This window comes from Taeniopygia guttata, chromosome 2, assembly GCF_048771995.1.
Source record: "Taeniopygia guttata chromosome 2, bTaeGut7.mat, whole genome shotgun sequence".
NCBI classification, from domain to species: Eukaryota; Metazoa; Chordata; class Aves; order Passeriformes; family Estrildidae; genus Taeniopygia; species Taeniopygia guttata.
The window spans coordinates 113,556,048-113,580,508 of NC_133026.1; the positions used below are offsets into that span (position 1 = coordinate 113,556,048).

The window sequence follows — 24,461 nt, forward strand, 5'->3', positions numbered from 1 at the left end:
AACCTCTACAGGCTTGTTAAATAGATGTCAGAGTGATTACTGATCACAGACCAACCCAAAACTCTCAGCAGCCTGGCAAGAGGAGTCACAGCAGAGCAGGGCTGTCCTGTCACATGGGAAGGCTGCACCACCTACTGTCTCCCCAGGGAGGGAGAGGTTCTTGCTTTGAACTCAGTCCCCTTCCACTGTGAGAAACACCTTCACAGGGACTGATCAATCCAATTTACTTACAGATTCCACAGTAAACCTCCAGCAATTACAGGCATTGTACTTCCACAGTAGTTAAAAATCCCCTCACCTTCGCTGACTGGAAAGGGCTTCAGGAAAACTATAAATTTTATCATGCTCCAGTCTTCCATCCTTAAGCTACTACATAAAAGCTAAGTAATATAGTCAAGGATATGATGTTTTCAACTCAAGATCATCCTATATCACTATCATCATTTGGGCTCTAATTTCATGATCTTTTTTTATCTTGGTTTTGTTGGTTTATAAAATGAAGAGTCAGAGCTGAATTTAGCAATGGAAAAATTTATTAAATACAGGTTTCCTAGTGGAAATTCAAATTTTATTAAAACAAATTTCTTTACAAAGCCAAGTTAGCTGAAAACTAGCAAGGAGCCAGATCAGATGTCATTTCATTGCCTTCTTTAGCAGTTTGCTTAGTTTGGTCCCAAGAAAAACAGGGAGTCTCAAGGTCAAAACCAGAATATTAACTGAAGAACCATGCTATTTTAACTACTTGGGATTAAGTTTACAAGGCATCTGATTTCTAGGAACCACCAACGAAATAACTTAAAAACATAACAAATAGCAGATGAGGGATATCCCACTTTGCATGAACCACACATTTATAAGTACAGAAGTGTCTATGATAGAAATTACTCCAGAATTAAAATATATATATTTCTCAGATCACATCCCTATATCAACAGTAAAAGCACATGTCTACACCCAAACTTTTATAGCTCTAAATTCAACCTTGATTCAATTTCAAAAGTTCTGTATGAAACATTTTTCTCAGTCAATATGACAGTGAGGATGGCACCTAAGAGTGAGAAAGAGCTACCAACTGTTTAATACTAATAAAGAAGCCTAGTAATTGCACACTTTGATTTACCAAATATTATTCTTTTGCTTTATGAGGCAACAGTCCTTGTTTTCTTGAACAGGGTGAAGCCTCTTCGTACTTCCCCCAGCCTTTACCGAGAGGTGTACTAGCAGTGGATGCTACTGTGGATTTCAGATTAGCCAGCAAACCTCTCCTGGGTTTCTGCTGTTTTGACTCCTCTGCAAAGAAATTCTTTTTCTGTACTTCAAGCTCTTTTTGCAGGGAAGACACTGTTTCTTCAAGCTCAAGAACACGTTTAGCCCAGTTCTGAAGACTATTCATTTCTTGATCCTATGAGGATAAGACTGTGTTAAGTATGTAAACACTGCATGGTCTCTCTCTTTTATGCAGTTAATTTTCTTATTTTTCTTTCACATTATTTTATTAAACCCATAAATACCTTTGTTATTACAATGTCATATGGCAATTCAGTGCCCAATTCCTCTAAATTACAACAAGTAATTAAAAACGCAGCAAACTACAGGGCCATACAATCTAGTTAGAGACCTAGTCTGACTAAGAGGCTGATGCTAAAATGCTTTGCCACACTATGCAAAGAACTGATGCTGTTCTAGGAACTAGATAAAGGCAGCTTTCCTGCCTTGTAATTTCTGAAAGAAAACTGGCCAAATCAAAACTCTTACGGCATAAATCTGCTAACCAGGACTGAAAAAATGCTTTGAGTGGGCAGCATACAGTGTTAAATACACTCTTTAATCTCTGTGGTTAAGAAAATCACCTTCCTATTAACAATGGATAGGAAGGTAACTTCCAATTAAAAAGTTCAAGTAAAATAATTTTCAGACTCAGATTTAAAAAAAAAAGTATGCAGAAATTAATCTAATGTTCAAAGAAATACATCACTAAGCAGTTATTATACCTGCAGATTACAAGTGAGGCTTAGATTCAAAGTGCCAAGAGATCAAAAGTTTCATTTTTTTGTTTGGGTACCTAGATGATATCCGAGGTAAGATGCAGTAAATGTTAGGAAGTCCCTGCTTTTGAAGGCAAGATGTCCATTTCTGTATTAAACAGTTTATCTGCCCCTATCTCTCATCCAGTTTGGCCATTTGTGGCAGGACCATCAGTATAGCTTTAAAGCCATAGATCCTTAGGCCTTGGTGCAGTAGCATTTGTGCACACCTTGCTTGCCTCAGCAACATGCCTCATGATGAGTTGCAAGTAGTATTTTCTTTACTTGACCAGAATTCATGACATCTTTAGATTAGCAGCCTTTGTCAGCAGAGCTACTCTACTGACAGAGTCTAACACTTAAGTTGAAAAATGAGTTTTGTCTTACAAGATTCAGAGTCAAGTAGTGAAACACAAGGGCTCTGAGCTCATAATTCAGGAAGTTAGGCACAGAAAAAATGCTAACATCAAAACAAATTGCTAATTTAACAGTGATTTTACATGTAAAAGTATGCAGAAGCCACCAGTACAACTATAGATACAAGCCATAATAAAGTTGTTTTTAAATCATTGACTAACCTTGAGCATGATTGTGTGCTTCAGTTGACTGTTTTCTTCTGCCATTTTTCTGTAGCCTTCATTAGCTTCTAACAGGGTTTCATTTAGTTTCTGTATTTTAAACTTCAGAGATTTTATAAGCTGAAAATAAAGCCCATACACATGAAAGTTCAAAACAGCATGTTTTGCATTAATTTTGTTTATGACTAAAACAATGCAAACTGCAAGATCAAAACAAGAAAGTCTTCTCTCAACCTTCTATGTCCCAGCTCATCATTTCAGGTGATAAAATACAGCTGAAGTATTCAAAGGCTGTTGTGTTGAAGCTACTATGATTTACAGACCTGCCAGTCAATGAGCAGTAGCACAGACTAAGTAACATCTGGAACAGCCTGCTTCATTTCAGTAAGAGTACTTAAAAGAACACTTTTGTCTCATTAACACTACTCACATAAAAACTGGAGCACAGTTACCACAGAAGACCTCACCTTTCTGACATGAATATTAATGGACTAAGCTTAAGCTCCAAGAGGCAAAAGAAATTCTGAAGCAGAAAAATAGATGTTGCCATTAATTTAATTCTACGAAGTTGCTAAAAAACCTCACACCCTTAGCCCATGTTTACTGGCTGAATGGGAAGAAAAAAGTGAATTACAAGTCACACATGCACTGATCTTTGAGGTAAAGCAGCAAAAGGCATTGATGGAATCAACTGGTTTAATCCATTCTTACTTCAGTTATTGTCAGGAATCAATCTCATCATTCTAACACTTTCTAGCCACACAAAACAGTCAATAACTGTATCCCCATAACAAGCATAAAAATTTCACAAAATTTTGAAAGTGACATGGGAAAATGATGTAGAGCTCTCAAAAACAGTGGAAAACAAATGCTATAGCCATAGCACAAGACATTAAACTTGGTAAGGAATGAGTTATTTTTGGAGTATTCTTTCTTAATAGAAATGGACTTAAGTTCATTTTCCATTTACATGGTTTATTAGAACCAGCTGGAGCTATTTCTCCAATCCCTACTCATATTTAATATTAGAAAAACAGCAAAACCTATGTCTTCTCTTCTCCCCATATCCTCTTTAAACATGGGAAATGAACTGTATCTTTACAAAAAGATCACTCAAGGAATAGAATAAAAATGCATACTTAAAATTAATGTTTCCCATAATTCCCACATCTATATGGTATTCAGAGCACAGAAATCTTGTTTGAAGAACAGAGATATTCACCTTTACTTAAGTTTAGGATGATAGTGGAGTTGAGTACTTTCAGAAAGGACTGCTTTAAGGCACTATTTTGATTTAAATCTAAAATCTAAATTATTACTAGGTTCTGTAACTGTCCTCCTGTGCAGAAGCAGGAAGCATCTCAGGAAGGAAAGCTCTGAGGTCATGGCAATATTTACAACAAATTCCAGCACAAAGCTAAACATACTTCCTTACTTCCAACTCACACCACATTCACCACAACTTGTTAGAGTAGCAAATGGTTTTACAGACCAGGATAAGACCCAGAACAGTCTGGCAAAAGTCATCCACAACTGAGCAAGGGCTTTTTTTTTTCTAAGCTCAATGCCCATTTACAGGAATCTTCATACTTTTGTCTACAATGCACATCTTTAAGCATTGAACCATGATAGAGTTTACAATCATTAGCCCCAGAAAGATACTAAGCAAGAGCTACCTCTTCCTTCTCTTTACATTGTTTCTGCAGTCCTTCATTGGCTCTCTTCAATGTGCTGTCCATAAGATCTACGGGCAAAAGAAAGGTTTGTTTGTTTATACACATTACCAGACGTAAACTGAACTTTGAATACCCAGATTACATTCGTACCTTGTTCTATGTTATTTTCAGTAGTCAGAATATCCGAGCTTAGACTTCCCAGAACCAACAGCCTCCCTGACTGTTGATCAAGTTGCCTTTCCAATTGCAGTATTTTCCTCTCTCTATCCTGAAAGAAAATAGGGCATATGGCAGAATTTATCTGTATTTCTGCTTGACCTGATGCATTACTGCACATCCTTCAGTTACACCACACAAACATGCCATTTTAAATTATTTCACAGGTTATGGATAGATACAGTAAGTGACAAGACTCGGGTCACAAAAATATCTACGAGGAAGGTTCTTTATGAAGGATTCAATTCTTCCAGTCGGAGGATTTCTAAACTGCATTAAAAGTAACCATATGGCAGAAAGGAAATTTTAGTGTGTCTGTACTAAACATTGTTGCAAGTTAGCTTGCTAACTAAGGAAGACCGTACTTCATAGTGCTACATTGTAATTTCAAACTCTTTTCAGAGTTTTATCTGTCAGATTGCCAGGGTGGTATTTCAGAGTGAGAAATCAAACAAGTGGCATCATCAAGAAAAGTTATTAATCTAATTCTGGTTCTCTGAAGCTGCCCACTCAGATTCATGCTGTTCTCTCCCTTTGTCAACTAACCCTTCTACCTCTCAGGGATTTCAGCAGTTTTTTATCTGACTTGTTACCAAAAGCATCTTGCTATTTGAATCTTCCCTTATGCAGCCTCTTGGCCAGTATAAGAGCACTATTAAAACTCTTTTCATCCTCTCTAATATAATTTATAGCTAGGATTTAACTGAACATAGAAACAGAGTCTAAGGGAGGAGAAGAGACAAATTTGAAGGAGATGGAAAAGCACAGGCCATTACATAATATGGTGTTTCTTGCCAGCACCTGAATGGAGAGCTGTAAAAGCAGAAATATTTATATACCACAATCTACAAGAGAAACTCGCTTCTCATGTCTTGAAAGAAACCTGCCTATCCATAGGATGTGATGTCTTATCAGTTCCAGAACAGGAGAGCGCAGTGAGAAAGCTCCTATGGTGGACATCACAGCTGTTCTATTCTTCCACTAAAGACAACAAGACCCACAGGGCTCATCTGCTGCCTGGATGCACTTAACCATCTCTGCAGAGGTTAGAAAACTGAGTTGCTCATAGCTAACCTGGCTGCATTGCAAAAGGAGTAGCAACTTACTAATGCCAACTCTGAGCACTTCTATCTTTAAGTACATTCAGGAGATTCAGTTCTCTCCTGCGTGAAGTTTGCTTTCTCATCAGTTTCTCATCCCACAGTCCTCACCTCCAGACCAGAGATCAATTATAATTAAAATAGTTATCCTGTAACAAATTCCCCACCACCCTTTCAGAGTAGCATTTTACTCTACCTCCTATGATCCCAAAGACCTCTAGAAAGCCAGACTCCTGTACACATCATCCTCCTGGGTGTTACAGTCATTGCACCACAAAGGTAAAGATGATTTGGATTTAACTGAACTGTGCTCTCAAAGATCCTGCAGTTTAGGTGAGCACTACAGGTAGTGCTAGAGAGAAGACATCTGTATCCTTATGGTGAGCACTGAACACAGAACAGCAAGGCTGAACTGCTAGTTATTTTCCTTGTTTACAAGTGTCACATTCAAAATCCCAGAGTGATTCTGTTAAAGAAAAGCAAAATTTACAATTAAGATGCTAGAGCATACTTTAATGGCAGTCAAGTCATACCTCAACTTTCTCTTGTTCAGCTAGAAATTCTTCTATGGGAACATAATGGTCTTCAATTTGTTCCATTGCACACATATATGCATGCTTCTTAATAGCCTCTTTATACATTTCAAATTTGCTCTCGAGTTTTTCTTCATAACTATCTTTCATATCTTCCAAGCGGTTGCTGAAGAGAACATGTTGGTTATAAATCATATGTTTGCATTCCAGCTATTACATTTGAACACATGTATTCAGCTGAGAATATTAAAGTTATTTCTCTAATCAGAAATAGTGAAATAAAGAGAAGCACTTTTTTCCTTTTAATCTCATTGATCCTATAGACATGCACCAAAGTGTTACTTCTACTTGGCGTATACCATAGAAAGTACTAAAGAAGAACACACACTTACCACTTGTCAAAAAAAGTTATAAGAAAATCCACCAACATACAATAATAGAAGTAACCACACCTATTTAGATGTTACAATTGAAGCATATATGCTGAGGGCATCTCTCACTTTGGTTTTTGGTTGGTTTTTCTTTTTTCCATTTAAGATAAATGCCAAATTCATTTTCATATAATCATAAAATGGCCTGGGTTGGGAATGACCTTAAAGATCATCTAATTCTCACATTCCTATTATGAGGAGGGACACTTTTCACTAGACCTTTCCAACATGGCCTTCAAACACTTTCAGGAATGGGGCATCCACAACTTTTCTAGGCAACCTGTTCCAGTGCCTCATCACACTCACAGTAAGGAATTTTTTTCATGACAATCAAGCTAAACCAACTCTTTGAATTAGTGGATTCAAACAACAGTTTGAATCTACTCCTCCTTGTCCTGTCATCACGTACTCTTGTGAGAAATCCCTCTCCATCTATTATTTCAATACATTCCATATTACTGTCAAAATTTTAAAACACCCCCATCAATGATGCAGAACATCACCTCAACAGAGAAAAAGCATCAATGCTAATTCATGTGTTTAACCAAGGCAACCAAACAATTTTAAAGCTAGCACCAGGGTTAAACCATAGTGTGCTCAGCTGGCAACTTGGTATTAATTTTTTAAACAATCCAAACAGCAGGAAGGTGATTTAAAGACAAGTTAAGAGGAAGTGAACTTAGCTTGAGGAATCTGGGCTTGAAAAAAAAATTCCTAAATTAACATCAGTGCAAGGTTCATAATTCATAAGATAATTTATAAGGGCACAGTAATTCATAAAATATCAAAATAACAGTGGCTCATAAGTCATGCAGAGAAGCTCAAAAGAGCTATGATTCAAACTACCTTAAGCACATGCATGCATATTTACATGACAGAGTATGTTTTGGAAAAATTGGCTCAGTGGGGTACCTGTAACAATCTTCCACCTCTGCTAAGCAGTAATAACAAGCCAAGGCAAGCTCCAGTAATTATAAATTCAACAGAGGAAAGCTGAACAGAAAGCAGCATTACTTTTTAACTGTAAGTGGGAAGAGGCTGATCTGAACAAGTTTAATGTTCTTTCTTCCCTTTCCCTTCAGAGATTTTGAAATTGTGCAGCCCTGTCTTCTCTAAATAACATGAGTAGGTATGCCCTGAATATACACATGTATGTATATACATCCATATGTAGGTATGCTTTTATACATGTGGAAGCCTTTCAGTCTCAAAGCAGACTGCAATGTGACTTGCCTCCAGGCTTCCTCTGTTTCCAGCAGCTGTCGAAACATTGCTTCTGCCATCTCTTTACGTATCTTCACCTCCAGAAGGAGCTTACTTCGCCTTTCTGCAGCTAACTTCTCCTTTAAGTCCTCTGCAGCTTTCAAGAGGTCCTAAATTTAAAATGTTTCATCTCAAAAACCAAGACTAAAACACATGTTGACATGCATCTCAAGCAAAATATTCAAACAGGCAGCCATCCAGAGGGTATTTTTTAGAAGCCTCTTTTTTGGGGGTCTGCACCAAAGTTTAAGTATTTTCAAACATTAATTTCTACTGCAAATACATCCTGTGCCCATCTTGATGGTGTCCACTATCAAAAAGTTTACTTCTGTTTTGGCATTAAATATTAGTTTGTACAACATAACATAAAACCTACTTGATTTTTACAGTTTATTGTCATTAGATTGTATAGCTTTGTTTTTAAAATGCTGCATCTTAACGCATTACTGCTGTTTCCAAAAAAAAAAAGCACAAAAAACTAAATTATATTATATTAAAGATATGTACTACTTCCTTAATCTTCTTGTTGGGCAATCAGTTGAATTCCAAATTTAGCACTAGTCCTAACTAGAAAGCCACAGGGCATCCTTCCACAGCTACACTGAACTAGGCCACTCTGTCTAGTCTGTCTGACACTAAACAGAAACTTCAGCTTCCCATTTGATGCAGCTTTCAGCACATCTCTATGCTAAAACAATATCAGAACTAACAGCAATTGCTTTCTTGGGTGCAGTTCTAAGCAGACATGCATTTACCTCATGACTCAGAATGGTGATGTCCACTTCCTCTTCTGCAGAGATTTCAGTACTGTCAGCAAAGTCACCTACAGATGTGTTAGCATCAAAGTGCATGATAGGTTTGCCATCACTTCCAACCATCTTTGGTGGAAAATAACCAAAATTTTTGGGCAGGATTGTCTGGATAACCTGAAAAATCCAGAGATGATTTACCAATGCTGTCAATATTGTAGGTATCAGAATACCAGGAAGGAGTTGAATGAATGCATTATGGTATTCACACAATATTTAATGAATGTCAACAAAAGCTTATGTGCCTTTTAGCAGAAAAGAATCCATCAATGTAACATAATTCTTACATGAACATAAGACTTAAATACTCTAAAAAGAGTGAAAAGGGAAATATTATCTGCTAAGAAACTTAGTATCTTTGTCTAGACAGGTGGTTTCTCTTCCCCTAAAATAGAAGTGTTTTGGTGTAGTTTCCTGCAAAGTTGATGAAAAGCAGAAAATCCCTACAACATTTGCTCCTTTCTGAAATAACATGACCAGGATTCAGCGAGGAATCAGCAAATCATGACAGGATTCAGCAATTCATGCTATCGACATAAAGATTTTAAGTAACTATGTCACAGGACAGCATATCAGAAATTTGTCTCCACAGTACACAGTCTAGTTCTCCGAAGAGAATTACAAAAACCTTCCTCTCTGAGATCATATTAGACATGCTATTACAGATTTGCAATAACATGACAGAAATAATCTGTGGCTCCAGACTAAAAAATTTATTTCTGCCATGAGACACAGCATAGCCCAGCAGCCCACTCCCTGCAAGAAGCAGATTCAGGGAACTTGAATAAAATTAAGGCCAAACATCAACCCCAAGTCCCGAATTTAATGAGAGATTGAGACAAGGAGCAGAATCCAGGAGCCCCCAGAATCCAGGAGGAAATGATCATTGACCTGCTACAGCACATAGACACACACAGTCTATGGGCTGGATGGGATCCACCCAAGGGTATTGAAGGAGATGGAGGAAAAGCTTGCCAAGACACTTTTATTATTAATTACTTGCATTTAGCCAAATAGGAGCAATGCAGTTGCAAAAGATTTCATTTAGACTATAAAAGAAGATGATACGCCTTTTACTACCACCAACTGTCCAAGTAGTTGTGAACTACTCATCTTGTACAGCAGATGTTTAACTGCACCCAGGTTAAGTAACTCATGAAAAATTTGAATTGAAATCCTGCATTTGTTCAGATATATGGTATAAATCAGTCATGCCTGAAAGTTGTTTTGCACAGAGCATCAGCAGTGTAGAACTGAACAGACACCTGCAGTGGTCTAAACTTCTTACTACAAATAAGTCTGAAAATGGGTAAGACTACTAGAAGCCCTACTACTTTTGGAGAGAGGCTACATGCAGAAAAACTAATATGATGAATCAAGAATCCAAATCACACTAAAATCCATACAACCTGATCATTTCACAAATCACTACTAACAAAAAAAAAAAAAAATCAGAACAACAGAGAAAGTAGATATACTCTTACCTGTCTGGCTATAGCTGAAAATTTCATTACATGCAGTGTTTCATCATATGTGGAAGTATGCTGATTGATGTTTACAATCATACAAGCTTTGCCTTTCCCACAAAAAAACGGCTGAAACAGACGAGTCAGCTTACTCTCTCTGAATGGAATATAGCTTGGCTTCATCCTCAGGGAGGGAAAAATATCAAATTATGAAACAAAAAAATTGTAAAATTCTGACCTACTGTAGCTTACTTTAATTCTGTTTCTCTCTTTCAGGAAAGAGATCCAGTACAATGCTCATATTTAAGCCCAAGTTATTTTATATCAAAGAGCAAGGTCTTTCCTGGATTTCATAGGCCCCCCCAACAAACTGAACTATTTAAAAGAAAAAGTAGAATGGTGTCTGCATCACAGTTTCCTAGTGTTCCAAAGCAGACAGTGGAACAAGCCAAAAGCTAAGTATAGGTCATCTATCAGCTGCCTGATGAAGCTACCTGTATAATTTGCAGGTGGAAATGAAAAAGACAAAATTGAAGCTTTGTACACAAAGTGCATTGTTCATATACATACACTAAAGAAATGCTGTTAGTTTGCTGCAAATTGCCTTGTTTTGTTCTCCACAAACACCAGTTATGGAGAAATGGTGCTCTGCAGGTATTAGAGTGACAGCTATAATAAAGACGACTTAAAAGATTTTGTAGCTTTCCAATTTTCTCTGTGCAAAGTGCTTGCAGAAATATAAAGGGACACTTAGTGTCTCCACCTAAAACTTGGCATGTAAATTACTTATCACTTACTTTGGGTTTTGATTTTGTTTCAATGCTGCAATGCACTTTCCAAGGATGTGAAGAGAATTATTAATATTTCCTGCTTCTTTTAGTCTGTCTCCAAAGACATGTGTTTTATTACACCTCTCTGAACCAGCCAAGTCACAGAAAGACAACCTGCATGAAAGAGTTATCCAGAACACACACATTAAGTCCCTCCCAGCTCACCATAGAGCTCTTTGCTTGTCTATAGCAATTACTTGCTGCTAAACTCAGTCCCTCATGGAACAACAGGTTACAATCAGAAAACCATCCTGGCTAATCAAGGAATTCAGTAAATTTTACTTTATATATTAGAAAAGCTGTTGAAATGGAGGAACCCCTGGAAGTTGGATAATTTATGTGACCATACCATTATTCACTTATACATAAATTTATTTAAATAAAATAGTTTGTAAGACCATAAACTTTCATACAGCTAAAGTAAGTCCTATACAAATTATTAAGGCACATATTTCAAATGTATGAAAGCCTTATGTTCTTTATCCTTTCCAGCACAAGATGAAAAGCTTTTTCTTCATTAAGCAACATACAAACTGTCATTCACCTAACAGCTGCTGCAATTTTTTTCAAGGGGCTACACTATGATAGAGAACAGCAAGAAAAAAAATACAGATGCAGTCATTTTCTCAAGTTATCTATTCTTAAGAGTATTTATCACTGTAACATCTGACATTTAAAGGTGTTATCTTACAGTGAGGTATATTTATTACCACCCTGCTCAGCAGAGACAAGAGAAGAAGCAATAGCAGATAGAATTGAACTAAAACACTCTGTTACAGGCTGTCTTAATTTTTCTGTATCAAGCTAAATTAATCAGAAGAAAAAAAGACACACCATTCCAAAAAAAAGCTATCTAAATGCCTTCAGGCCAGAAGATAAGGCTGTTTCCTCTAAACCATAAGAGAGCAGAGACTTAAGTGTAAGGACTTAACACTGCTCTCACAGGGTGCACTTACATTAGCATTTTATATTAATGGAGAACAGTTTTTAAGCAAATCATTTGATGGTCCCCTCTTACTGTACATTGGACCATGGAACAGTCTGAGATCATTTCACCAGAATTCTTTTGGAATGACAGATTTTAATTTACATTCTAGGAGCACACCAAATGTGTTCTCACAAACATTAGACCCATGAGGTCTAGTCTGGTCCCAGAGCAGAAAGGTAGATTGGCATAGCTTGCACCTGGGGCATTCAGCACCAGCTGCTGCCCTCGAGCTGTAGAGATCACCCTTTATCAGCCAGACACTTGAATTCTGCTCACCAGGACGTACAGCCTGGTGCTGCATAGTCTTACTCTGCCACCACCCTATTACGTGAGACAATTACACATTTTCCTCAATTTACACACTACTGACAGAGCTGCTTCAGCAAAACCTTAGAGTGAGAGACGGGAAAACACTTCTGTGCTTGTCCCTGTTGAGCTTCCCATCAGTTTATGTGCTCAGTGGAGTTCTGATTTCCTTCTCAACTCTCAGAGGATTTGTTTATTATTAGAAAGTTCAGCAGTTTGGCATGTTTGCACCTTATTAATTTTCCAAAAATATTTACATTCTTGGTAATCACATGAAGCATTCACTTACTCCGATACTCCAAGAACACGTGGCTGATGCTCATCAGTTAGCTTGAGTAGCCTGATGGAAAATATACTGTGACTGGAATGGAAAGAAATTATTTTTAATAATCAGTTATGAAAATTAAGCAGTCACTGAAGCAAAGTAAAATTGTATGCTACAGAAAGCTCAGTGCTGAAGAAAGGACAAGAATTAATTCACTAGTTATCTTGGTATATTAGTTACTTTTGCAATGCATTCATTCAGCAGCAAAAAAAAAGCTGTCTTTTATGACTTTCTATTTCTCTTCACACAGGAAAAGGAAAAATACCACATGTCTTGGAGAAAAACACCAAGCCAGTTCACTAAAGTCTACTGAGCAAAAGAAGAGTAGTCATGTACCCACTTCGTATAGAAAACCTTTGGCAGTATCTGAACTCAGCAAATCTGAAGGATTAATTTAGAAACAAATGGTGGGGAGAAGAGAATAAGTTCAAGTTTTACAAGTAATTTTGCCTACTTCAATATGCATAGTTACTTGTTCGGTTTTAAAATAATTCTGTTTTCCAGAAAGGTTGAATTTGTAACACTTGAAAATCCAGTAACTCTGGTTTAGACAACAATCTACACAGGCAAGTAGGCATGTCTGAAACCAAAGAGAAGTCACAAAACCAGAAGTGCCCAGTTTCTCTGATTCATCAGGAAGCACAGCACACAAACTTCTTTATCAGTGGGCATTCTAGGCATAAAACTCTGTAAGAAGAACATGAAATTTAACAGCAGCTGTCTTTAGCTAATATAGAACAACAACTCTTGCTTTTTAGAGAAAAAAGCAAGATTAGTAACACTATGATTGTATTAGCTAAAAATGAAACATGGCCCTTTCACACTTAAAAGACAAATTATCATTAAAATCAAGAAAGAACACACTTTCAATAGAAATTATACAACCTTCTTTATTTCCTCTCACTCCATCAAAAGCCAAATTCTCCCTGATCCCTGCCCAGAGCTAGATAAAAAGGTAGGAGTTTAATTCTTAAGCACCAAGTAAGCTCAGCTTGAACACAGCAATCTAAAAGCATCTAGAAAATCTAGCAGCACTGCAAGATACCACATGACTTGCTCCTTCCTATATCCCCCAATGACAGGCTCCAGCTTTCCAAGAATTATACTGCCAGTTATGAAAAGTTAACCAGCTTTTCCTTCAACATCCTCACACAGCCATTGTCACTCAGCACCACTAGCATTTACCAAGATGCATAGCCCTGCTGGCACTCAAAAATGAATGTGATTTGATCTTTTTGATCGTCCAAAGACAAGAATAGCAACCCGAGTGCATCTACTACTGGTCACTCTGCTAGTTTTCTTTCAGAGAGAATTTCCTAAAAAAAACCCCAGAATAATCAAGGGAAGTATTAAACTATTATTGAAGAGTGGTTCATTCCACACATATTCTAAAGTGCCCTCCCTTCCCCTGAAAGTGGACAGAGCATGCTTATAGTTAGAGGAACAAACCTTCTACTTGATTGCTCATTCATTCTAGTACAGGCAAAGCTTCGGTTCTTGTTTCCTATTTTTAGCAGTCTGCAGGCTTCTTCAGTGCTCTGAACATTAATCCACTTTAGATCTGCAGAAAGAGATCTTTTACATACATTTCTGATCATCAGAGAAATTGTGTGAAACTGGCCAGATCATAAAACAGTATTATTACCTTTAATGTAACAATTTCCTCCTTGATCCTCACAAATTCTTAAAACTCTGCGCCTTTGAGGTTTTGATGTAGATGAAATACTTAATAGGTCATACACATACTCATTATAAATTTCACAAAAGGAAATCCACACAGATGCTTGTGTTCTTTGGTGCATATTAGTCTTATGAATGTCAAGTAGAACAAAGTTCTCTGCTAATCCAAAACAAAGGAAGAGTTCAAAGATCAACTCATTGACAGATTTTAAATCAGTATATAGAATCTTCTAAAAGAACCTACAGAACCTGCTAAAAGGAGATGGTTTAGATACATCTGTGTTGCACAATTTGATACACATGGATAACTTTAACTGTCTCCAAAATGTTCAAATTTCTCACCAGTCATCTGTTTCAAGAATATGCCCAAATTCTAAGCTGATGGCCTTGCTTTATCACAGACTTCCACCAGTTTATACATTATATTTGCAAAACTAAGTCTCCTCCTTCTCCCCAAAAGGAGTGAAACTATAAAAATATTTTTATATAGTCGCGCTTTCTCCAGAGGAAGACAAAAATTTGGTAAAAACCTATATATATATTTACCTTACAGTATAGTATAGGGATTTTTTTTATCCACTGGCAGTAACCCACTAATATTTCTTAATTCACATTATGTTTTTCCCACACACAACAGTTTTACACTTTACCTAGGGAGTTAGAAGGGTGATTGTCAGAAGCACAGTTAGAAGGATCCAACTTCACATCACAGAAATTTGCTATAGTATTTGAGCTGCTCTCTGTCTCCTTGAGAAAATAAACTACTATTAGATCCACATGAACAGATAATGAGAAAAGCAGAAGTTAAAAATGACAGCAATTCCAGTACTTAGGATTAAAATATTGAAGTAGTATTAAGTAGTAGGCCACTCTTACTCTGGTTGAAAATGAAATGTTTTTGATAACACTGAACTATAATCAATAACTGCCCTTTCCATCACATGAATTATTGCTTGCTGCTACTCCCAGCAACCAGTTTTGGTGGCCAGTTGCTGCTAACACTGGAGACTTAACTTCAGAGTCCCAGGAGAAATAGGATTCTGTCAGACTGCAACAGTCTGCTTTATGAGCTTTATGAGCTATTGACCAAATCTGAACAGTGCTTCAGTCATCCAAAAGAACTGGAGAAGTTTCCTCCAGAAGTAATTGCCAAGGTGGTAGCGCTTAAATTATGACAAACCAACACTTCTTGTTGCTTTAATTCAGACTGAACTAAAAGGCCATGAAAAATAGACAACAGCATAGTTTCTTTACATACATACATTTACTGAATTTCTTTACACCAACAGAATTGTTTTAAACCTGCCAAGATTCACCAAAGTACAGCCCTTAAGTTACCTCTGGAAAAATTCATGTAACAAAGTAGCAACTCCCACTAGAGTCCAGCACCTTTACATACTACCCCTCTCATTTTATAGGCCCCTATAAATCAGGACATTCACCCTGATTTCTCTTTCCTGAGAGAGGGTCATCCTACAGTAGAAGGAAACAGATCCAGAGAAGCAAACCCTAGTGTTAGAGCTATTCAAATGCAGCACTAACCTGATCATGGATCGAGTGCTGATGTCAGTGTTACCCACTTGGTACATCCAAACCAAAATTCTTACAGAGAGGCATAAAACATAAAACCTTTGAGGTCTTCCATTTTAAAGATAAATAGAATAGTATACAATTACAACAAAATCCTACAAGTGACCGTTTTGCAGAAGCTTCACTGTCTATATGATCGTGTTTCTTGAGCATTACAAGTCTAACCACAGCAGGGGTCCTCTTTGCTGTTTGTGAAGTGCCAAGTAGGATATGGGACTGACGCATGGTATCTCATCTAGGCATGTCAAAAATGCAGTGGAATTTAGAAAACCCAGTACCACATTACTTGTGCATGTGATAAATTTTTGTAAAGGTATTGTGAGAAAATTTAGTGAATTAAGTCTTGCTATACTGCTTTTCAAGTGAAATAGAGAAAAGAGCATGAAGATGACTGCCTAAAAACAAGTGGGAACAGGAACAGACATTGTTTGCCAACAACAGAAGCTGACGTTTAACAGAAAAGACAATAATAGGTGGGAATAGCAATGCACATAAGGCATCTCTTAATCCAGTAAAAAAGCCAGGATTTAACTCCATGAAGAGAACTAGGAAAAGGAAGGAAAGAGAGGGTATGAACCATGCTAAGCAAAAGTTGTTGCAGCAGTACTGCATACAGAACATAAACAGTAGGACATTAAAGCACTGCAGTAACTCAGAGCCATCAAAACCGGGAGAATGAACAGCAAGCTCTTTCTGTGAGACATGTAAACTGAGCCTGGGAAATGAGCCTACAGAAATCCATGTCAACCAAAGCCAAGCTCTCCAAGCCATGTCTGCTCTCAGATTACAGCTTGAGAGAGCATCCAAACAGTGATGCTATTCATTCACAAGCTATCAAGAAGCACAGCTTCAGAGCTGGGGATCGTTGAACTATCTCTATGGAAGCATTGTATCACACAAACAAGGTCCTGTCATGTAATATCTTCCTGATTCATTTTTACCTGTCCTTCCCGATAGTGGAGTGTTGCTCTTTTCCCTGCAGTGCATCAGCATCTAGATCACCTGCTGCAACATTCAGTTACTAAACTACAAGTAAGTCAGGCTGTGATTTAACAGAAGGAAATATTTTTATAACGCTATCTTCAAAATAAGATATTGACCTTTTGTTCCAGACCCTGGGCTCCTGCTTGTTCCTCTTATCAAGACTGTAGCTTTCATGAAATTTTGAAGGTATTTACTTACTAGCCTCCTAACCATCAACATTTCTTTAAGACTCCATCCTCCACTACACACATGCACATATTCAGAGACACTATCAAAACAAATACGCAATCCTTCAAATCTTTCAGATTTTTCATCTGAGATATTTCCTCAAGTGTTAACCAGACTCAGACTAAACAAAGTTTTGACTTCCAGGATTTAAATTAAGCAACAAAATTTAGAGTGGAACTTTAGGATATTTTTTCAGGGTTAACTGGAGTACTTCAACAAGGTTAGTATTAAATACCACAGAAAAAAGAAAACCCAATCATTATTCCTGTACGTCCCAGAATATTTTAGAGTTGCTTTGAATGACAACCAGCTGAGCCTGCTGCATTCTGGGATTAGATGCACAGAATCACAGTTCAGGGGAAAATATTCTGAGCAAAAGGAATCTGACAGCAAACTGCAGCTGGACTTGGAAGCATAAAATCGTCCCAAATACATGGATGCCCATTTTCTGGCAAGACATAGTAACAGAAATTACTAGAAAATAAGAATAGGAGGGTTGCCACAGTAAAGACTTCTCTACTCTCCCTACAGTCTTCAGAGACCAGTCTTAGTCACATACAGGCAGACAGGAATCCTTTTAGACATTTATTTTTGCGGCATCTCCCTTCATTTGCTGAATGAGAAAGCTTCTTTATGAAGTTACATAAATCACAGGTTTATAAACTTTTTCATCTGCCTTAAGACTGTTTTCCACCAAAAGGGACTCTCTTCCCTGCCTTCTTCACTGCCTCTGCTAAGACATCATCTTAAGTGCCATCATCTCTCCTGAGCTAGTACAAGCATTTGAAGGACTGCACCAAGATCCAGCCCGGGAACCTGCAAGAAGAGCCACTTAACAAGAACCAGGTTTTAGTTAGGTCATGTAGCTCTCAGACTTTTCAAAGGCTACTGTCACCACTGCTCCTCTAAAGAGAAGACTTCTCTCTAGAAATTGAGATTTGACTTTCTGATGGTTTTTGGTTTGAACTGTGTGCTGCAGAAAGTTCTTCCAGTTTACCCTGAGCTCCAAAAGCTGCCAATCATGTTATTATTCCAAGGTTCACCAAGTATGCATACTCTAGTTTTTTAGATAGATAAAGAACCAATAGTGGAATAAAGACTTTTAAAACCTCCTGTCTTACAGAACAGTTTTAAGAAGCATTTGGTCACTGACCTCTTTCAGTGATGCAAGAATAGCAGTTTTTAAGGCTTCTTCTTGCTTAATTTGTTCATCTTCTAGTTTCTTAACATCATTGCTCAAATATGGTTTGAAGTTCATCTTCAGGTAATGTCTTCCTCTTATGTGCTTAAAAATCACATCAAGTGAGCGAGGTAAAATACCAAGGTCTTTTGAGGTCCCTTAATATTAAAAATTAAGTGTAAACATTCATGTAAGCTTGTCACTGGATTTGACTTAGGTTTTACACATGCAAATATTTTTTACCTTGGATAGTGAATGTCTTGCCTGCATTTGTAACTCCGTAAGCAAATACCAGTCCATTCACTCCATTAACATATGCTTTTATGATATCTTTCATTGAGCCTTCAAAAAATTCACTCTGAGTAGTTTCTGGTCCAAAGACCTAGAATAAGGGAAAGAAATGAAGAAAAAAGAAGTGACAAATGGCACAAAGAAGTTTAATAAGCCAAAATATTAAGTTCTGATTAGACATGACTGATTTTTCAGAACAAGCTGGGTAGGAGACACTAGCTTAATTTCCTGTCTTGCCCGAATCCTTTCTGATTCAATGTTTTCTGCTGGGTTCTCACAGGATGCCTGCTTAATTCTGAGTGGCACTCAGGCTTGCAATCATTTTTTAATATTTTCCTACTCCTAAAATAAACTGCTCAGAATTCTACTTAGCACATGCTCATTGTCCGTGTTCAATGGACACTTCCAAGAGCTCTGCCAGTGATGTAAAACTCCCTCCTCACTCTTCACCAGTTACCCACAACTGATGAGAAAAATCAGCATTACAATGGTCTAAATAACTCAATCTCTGAAACTGTTTATTTATTGGTCCTGTAAGAACAAAACTTCTTGCAGTTAGGCAAAGCTAAGAAATTTGCTTTCAGTAAGAAGGCTTAAGCAGTTAAGCTGCTATTCTTTCAAAAGGAAGCTACTAAATACACACTTATACAAATTCATACAAACATAAGGTTTCTGAGATAAAAGCATCTGCAGGAACAGCAGAACCACAGTAAGTTTGTGCCTAAAAGATGTTTCTGTAGCATCTAATCAAAGAAAACCACAGACCTGCCAAAGAAGCTTCCTTGTCTCATCTAATAGGCACCTCCATTGTAATACAGCTTATCAATAATTAATAAGCAGTTTTTAAGAAAAGGGCAAGTGCCATCACATGTAATTAAAACAAGAAAAATCATGTTGCATGACATAATACAAAATTCAGCTTTCATTATAGTGAAAAAAACAAAACCAAAAATTTGAAATAATTTGGCCTACCTGAGAAAAGGTGAAGCTGTGCACAGCATGACCAATCCCTCTTTCACTGTTTTTCATTGCAGAAGACTCTTTGGGTGCACTAAGAATTACTGTCTGGGCATCTTCAATAGTTACACAACCCTTAAAAAACAAGACAAGGTAAACCAAAACACAACACAAAATTATTCAGGAAGAAAGCTATCTGAACAAAACAAAAAATGAACAGCCCCTCCAACAACCCCCAAAAAGCCTAGTGTCTCCACCCATTTACCAGAGCTACAAAAAGTCCCACAATTTACCTATATCATCTCAAGCCATGTCACTACAGAGATACTCACTTCACATGAAAGTCAAAATACAAAGTCAAGGCAATCCTTTAGGGTTTTCTAAGAGGTAAAAATGTTTACTAGCATTCCTTCCAGCAACTCTTCCTTAGGAACACTTTCTAAACCCTTGTACTTTGTGACTGTGATTTGCACAATCACTAAAAAATAAAATTTCATGGAAATCTACTGGTTTTCCACATCAGTCATTTTTAGTGTGAAACAGACTAAGAGCAGAATTATCGAAGTAAAGTAAGTCTGAAGCATTATCCTTTGATTGATAAATACTGCTACCAGTAATGAAAGAAACTGAATTAGTTTCAAGTAATTTGATTGCTATTCTCAATGAAGTAAAGGTGAAATACAATTACCAATTACTAGCTAAATAAATGTAGGATACAGTGTCAAAGAAAAATTTATTTTACACCAGACTGGTAACCAAAGATGCAAAGGGAACTCCCAGTGTAGCTTAACAATGCCTTGATGCATCATCTGAAAGGACTGATTGTAACTTAATCTGACATTTATGTTCAGAGACTGGCCAGAACTTCTAAGATCAATAATCCATGTGTGGTATGTACATAGGAGTACTGTTGGTCCTAGGAGCCTCAATTAACAAGTCTGATTATTAACTGATATAGAAGCTCTGTGACAGTAATTAACTGGTACAGACCTCATAGCAGCCTACAACTTGCTCACAAAAAAACAAAAATGGGCAGACACTTCTCTCTGGTGATCAGTAACAAGACATGAAAGAATGGCTTGAAGTTGTGTCAGGGGAGTTTGGAAATCAGAAAAAGGTTCTTCACCCAGAGTGTGTTTGGCACTGGAACAGGCTCCCCAGGGAAGTGGCCACAGCCCCAAACCTGACAGAGTTCAAGAAGCATTTGTCCAACACTCTCAGGCACCTTGTGTGACTCTTGGGGCTGTCCTGTGCAGGGCCAGAAGCTGGAATTTGATGATCCTTGCAGGTCCCTTCCAGATCAGTTTATTCTATGATTCTGAGAAGCTCTAAGAAACTGCTTTCTGAATTTAGACCAGTCACCTGCTCACTGTGCCAGGCTCTGAACCTATATAGTCTTTAACATTTCTCCCACATCAGCAGGGACAGGAGTGCTGGTCAGATGTACTAACCCTGGAGAGCTACAGAATAATCCAGGATCTGCACGTGTGCCATCAGCTGCCACCAGCCTCACAGAAACCTGCGAGCAGAGGCACAGAGTAGCCAGATCTGCAGAGATAGAAGCCAGCTGGTCACAATTCACTCCACTGGTCTCCCTCAGCTAACCCTGCAGGTAAGTTGGCAGGAGCTGGACCATTTCTGGTGCTGAACACATCATTTATAATCCTACTTTCCCACAGGTGACTCTGGAGAATTGCTGACAGGGAGTACAGAATTTCACCCAGAGCTCTTACGCTTTACTTCTATAAATCATTATCTCTTTAAGCATCAACTGACCAGTTAACCTGCTGATTGTCTTTGTTTAAAGCATCAGCCTATAACTACAAGAAATAAGTCTTGGATCCTACTTTCTTTTTTTTTTTTTTTTTTTTTTTTTTTTTTTTTGTGTGTGCCACATATTTGGAACAAAGGTGCTTTCTGGAAAATTATGCACGGCAAGGAGGAATAAAGGACATAAAAACTAAATTGATCTGTTTGATTTAATGATCAGGAAGTGAGGCTTACTTGACTCTTTTGTGTGGGTTTCTTCCATTTGATACCAAGCATTTTCTTCTTGGATTGAGGTTATAATGAAGAAAGTAGAAAACGCTGAAAATGTTGAAGATCTTCCAATTATTATGTTTTTGGAGGCTGAGAAAAAAGCCTTAATCCCACGCAAAACAGATTATACAGGTAATAGATTGGAAGTTCAACTATTTCAGCCTGAACTACACAAAACAAACAAAAAAAAACTGTACAAACTTCAATGTTCATTTTTTCTTCCCTGCTTTTAAGAAATGTCTCAATCCAAAGAGGAATGTACTAAACAACTCCTGAAACAATTTGATTTTGTAAATCAATTTACAATTGAAGCCAGCTCAGACTGTGGAATTTACCAAACTGGAAGCACTGTAGAAGTACACACTATTCAAGGAGAGCTAAGAAAAGGCAAAGGAAAGCTGGGGGCAAGAGGGGGACGAATTATCCAAGTGAAAGCAATACAAAGGTTCCAACTCTGGTAGATCAAAAGCAAGAATGCATTAAAAAAAAAAACAATTTGCAAGAAGCAAATAAGAACTAACATTAAACCCTTCTTAAGAGCTCTTCAGGCTGACCTCTCCTCAGACAGCCTGTAAAGACAAGGGCTAAGAGATATGATATAGAGACCTTTGTCCTCCAAAGACAGCTAAAGGAATTCTTTGCATCAGTGATAACAATGAGGGAAAGAGGAGCACTTCTAAATGTTTGTACATGTGTATGTATGAAACACTGAAGCATCTGAATCTGCCAGTGTAGGTTACAGAAGATTTTTGACAGGATGAGAAAAAAAGTCATCAGGATGAGGTAGGAGATTATTCAAGCATTTTAAAGAAGCTTAAGAGTCAGATAGTCAAACTACAACTATAATTACGTAATCTCTTCCACGGAACTCCTTTGTATCTTCAGCACTACAGAGAGTTGAGACCAATTTTTAAATAAAATACCCAGTGAAATTTTGAAGAGCTACAGGTGTACATGTCTATACTATAGAAATTATTAGAAGTCTTGAGGGTGGAAAAAAAAAAAATCTTGCATCTCTCCAGATGCCAAATAATTCCATATTCCGTTCCAAGGGCAGTACATAACTTATATAAAAGAAAGTTTGGCCTTACAATACTATGTGTTGTTCAGGGGAGAAAAAAAAAGGACATTATTTCTTAGTTCTACAACAAACCTGGGATTCATGGCTTTCAAGCTCTGCTATAGAAAAGGGTCTCACTCTCAAGAAGACTTTCAAAGGCTCATATACCTATTCATTAAAAAGAAGAAAGACACAAAACACAGTTATAATTGCCACTTTTTAAACAGAACAGCCCCGAATCATATCAACATATGTATCTGATAGTGTTTCCTATTTTATATTAATGTCTTATGTTTTCTTTCATGCCAATTTCAGACTCAAAGCTTTTATTTGCTTCTTTCCCTTCTACAGTCCTTAAGTAACCCATTTTTCCTGTGCCCCACCCCCCACCCAACTATTCCCCCCCCTTTAGCATTCTTTCACGACAAAACCAGTATTGAGATTTTAAGAGCACAGTATCAGGGGCACAAATTGCAGTGCTTCCACCTCCTGGTCTCCGTCTGTACTGAATTCAAGCTGTGTTATTCTAACAGCTGCTACACAGTATTGCACTTTCATTCTGTATGCAGCATGTTCAATTAGCACTGACTGGCACATTCTTAGCCTCAAGAGACCACTTCCTTACCACCATCCAGGCACCACACCCTCATCTTCCTCACAGTAACAAGCAGGCAACCAGTCCCAGTTGCTCAGGTGGCCTTTTCCATCCCCCAACCATTATACAACAGTCTCTCCTCCCAAGTAAAGCAATTATAGCAAGAAGCATTTTAGAGGCATCCCAGCACTCCTTCCTTTCTCAAGGAGCTTTGGTTTTACTGTGACAACGTTTCATTCAGCGGATGGATTTAATCGAGTTCCCCACAGCCCTGTCATGACCAGCACTAATCACACAAAGCGAACTCATCCGAGGAAAAGTCACGTAGGAAACGTGATCCCTCTAAAAACGCAGAGCTGGGCATATCATCTTCTGCTCAAGCACAGCAGAGCATTATAGATTTTTATTTCCAAGCACCTAATGAGTTTTCACATCAAGGATCTGTGTATTTTTTAAAGCTTATTAAAAAGAATAGTACAGTGTCATTACATTCAAACTGCAATTACTGAAGTCCTTTACTTTTTTTTTTTTTCCCACAAGGTTTAGCGCATCATATCACATAGCACTGACCATGGATCCGCATTTGGTGCGGGCTATGACCCGTATGTAAACAATGAGAAATAAGCAGAAGAATCAAACACATCCAGGGCAGAGAAGTACAGCAGTTCTTACCAAAGAAACATTTATTAAAGCTTTAAAAAAAAAAAAATCCATCAAGAAACAGCCCAGTGTCACCAGAATACACCTTGTAAAACCAATCCACACCTGCTGCTCCTCTGTATTAGGCAGTACTGTTGATTCCAGGGGTGAAGGTTTACCCTCTACACTCAGAAAAGAAACCGATTCCAACACATCACACGCCTCCGTGGAAACATAGTTTTTCCTCTCATCAGCCATCGTTCTCTGCAAAGGAACTTGTAAAGAAAGGGATTAAAAAAAAAAAAAAAAAAGCCCATCATTATCTGAGAGAACGAACAAAAGCACATACGGAGGATAACAGATGATGGGGCAAACTCGTATATAAACGAGCACTTCCGAAGAAGCCAGGGCAATCTAGAGAAGTTTGGGGAGTATGACCTTTAAAAAAAAAACAAAAAAAAAAAAAAAAACAAAAACAAAACACAAACACCCGGCAGGTTATACTACGTAACACACAAGGGAAAGCGCGCTACCAGCCTCAGCTGGGCACTGCTCTCATCCACCTGCAGCCCGCCCCGGGCCGGGTGCCGGCCCCGCTCCCATTCCCGGCCCCGCTCCCATTCCCGGCCCCGCTCCCATTCCCGGCCCCGCTCCCATTCCCATTCCCATTCC

The 24,461-nt window shown here is 37.9% G+C and overlaps 1 protein-coding gene across 1 annotated transcript; it reads right to left on the reverse strand.

The window, feature by feature from the left end:
• Positions 1–519: 519 nt before the first annotated feature.
• LOC100218250 (kinesin-like protein KIF20A) lies at positions 520–24,168 on the reverse strand. The gene is made up of 18 exons (XM_072924665.1): positions 23,916–24,168; positions 22,649–22,723; positions 19,471–19,590; positions 18,451–18,589; positions 18,181–18,365; positions 14,876–14,972; positions 14,191–14,382; positions 13,995–14,106; positions 12,510–12,581; positions 10,894–11,040; positions 10,115–10,280; positions 8,577–8,747; positions 7,792–7,931; positions 6,128–6,293; positions 4,429–4,546; positions 4,279–4,346; positions 2,603–2,722; positions 520–1,402 (listed from the first exon to the last, which is right to left on the reverse strand). The coding sequence occupies exons 1-18, from the start codon at positions 24,045–24,047 to the stop codon at positions 1,127–1,129; spliced, it is 2,496 nt and encodes an 831-aa protein (XP_072780766.1). The 5' UTR covers positions 24,048–24,168; the 3' UTR covers positions 520–1,126.
• Positions 24,169–24,461: the final 293 nt, after the last annotated feature.

What these genes read in the sequence shown, in the direction of transcription:
- LOC100218250 (XM_072924665.1), bottom strand. Translation starts at nt 24,047, where the DNA reads ATGGCTGATGAGAGGAAAAACTATGTTTCCACGGAGGCGTGTGATGTG. An exon ending in TTCTTGCATCACTGAAAGAG is followed by an intron (nt 14,973 to 18,180) that starts GTCAGTGACCAA and finishes TATTTTCTCAAG; the next exon opens with GAGACAGAGAGCAGCTCAAA. An exon ending in CGTGTTCTTGGAGTATCGGA is followed by an intron (nt 11,041 to 12,509) that starts GTAAGTGAATGC and finishes TCTTTCATGCAG; the next exon opens with GTTGTCTTTCTGTGACTTGG.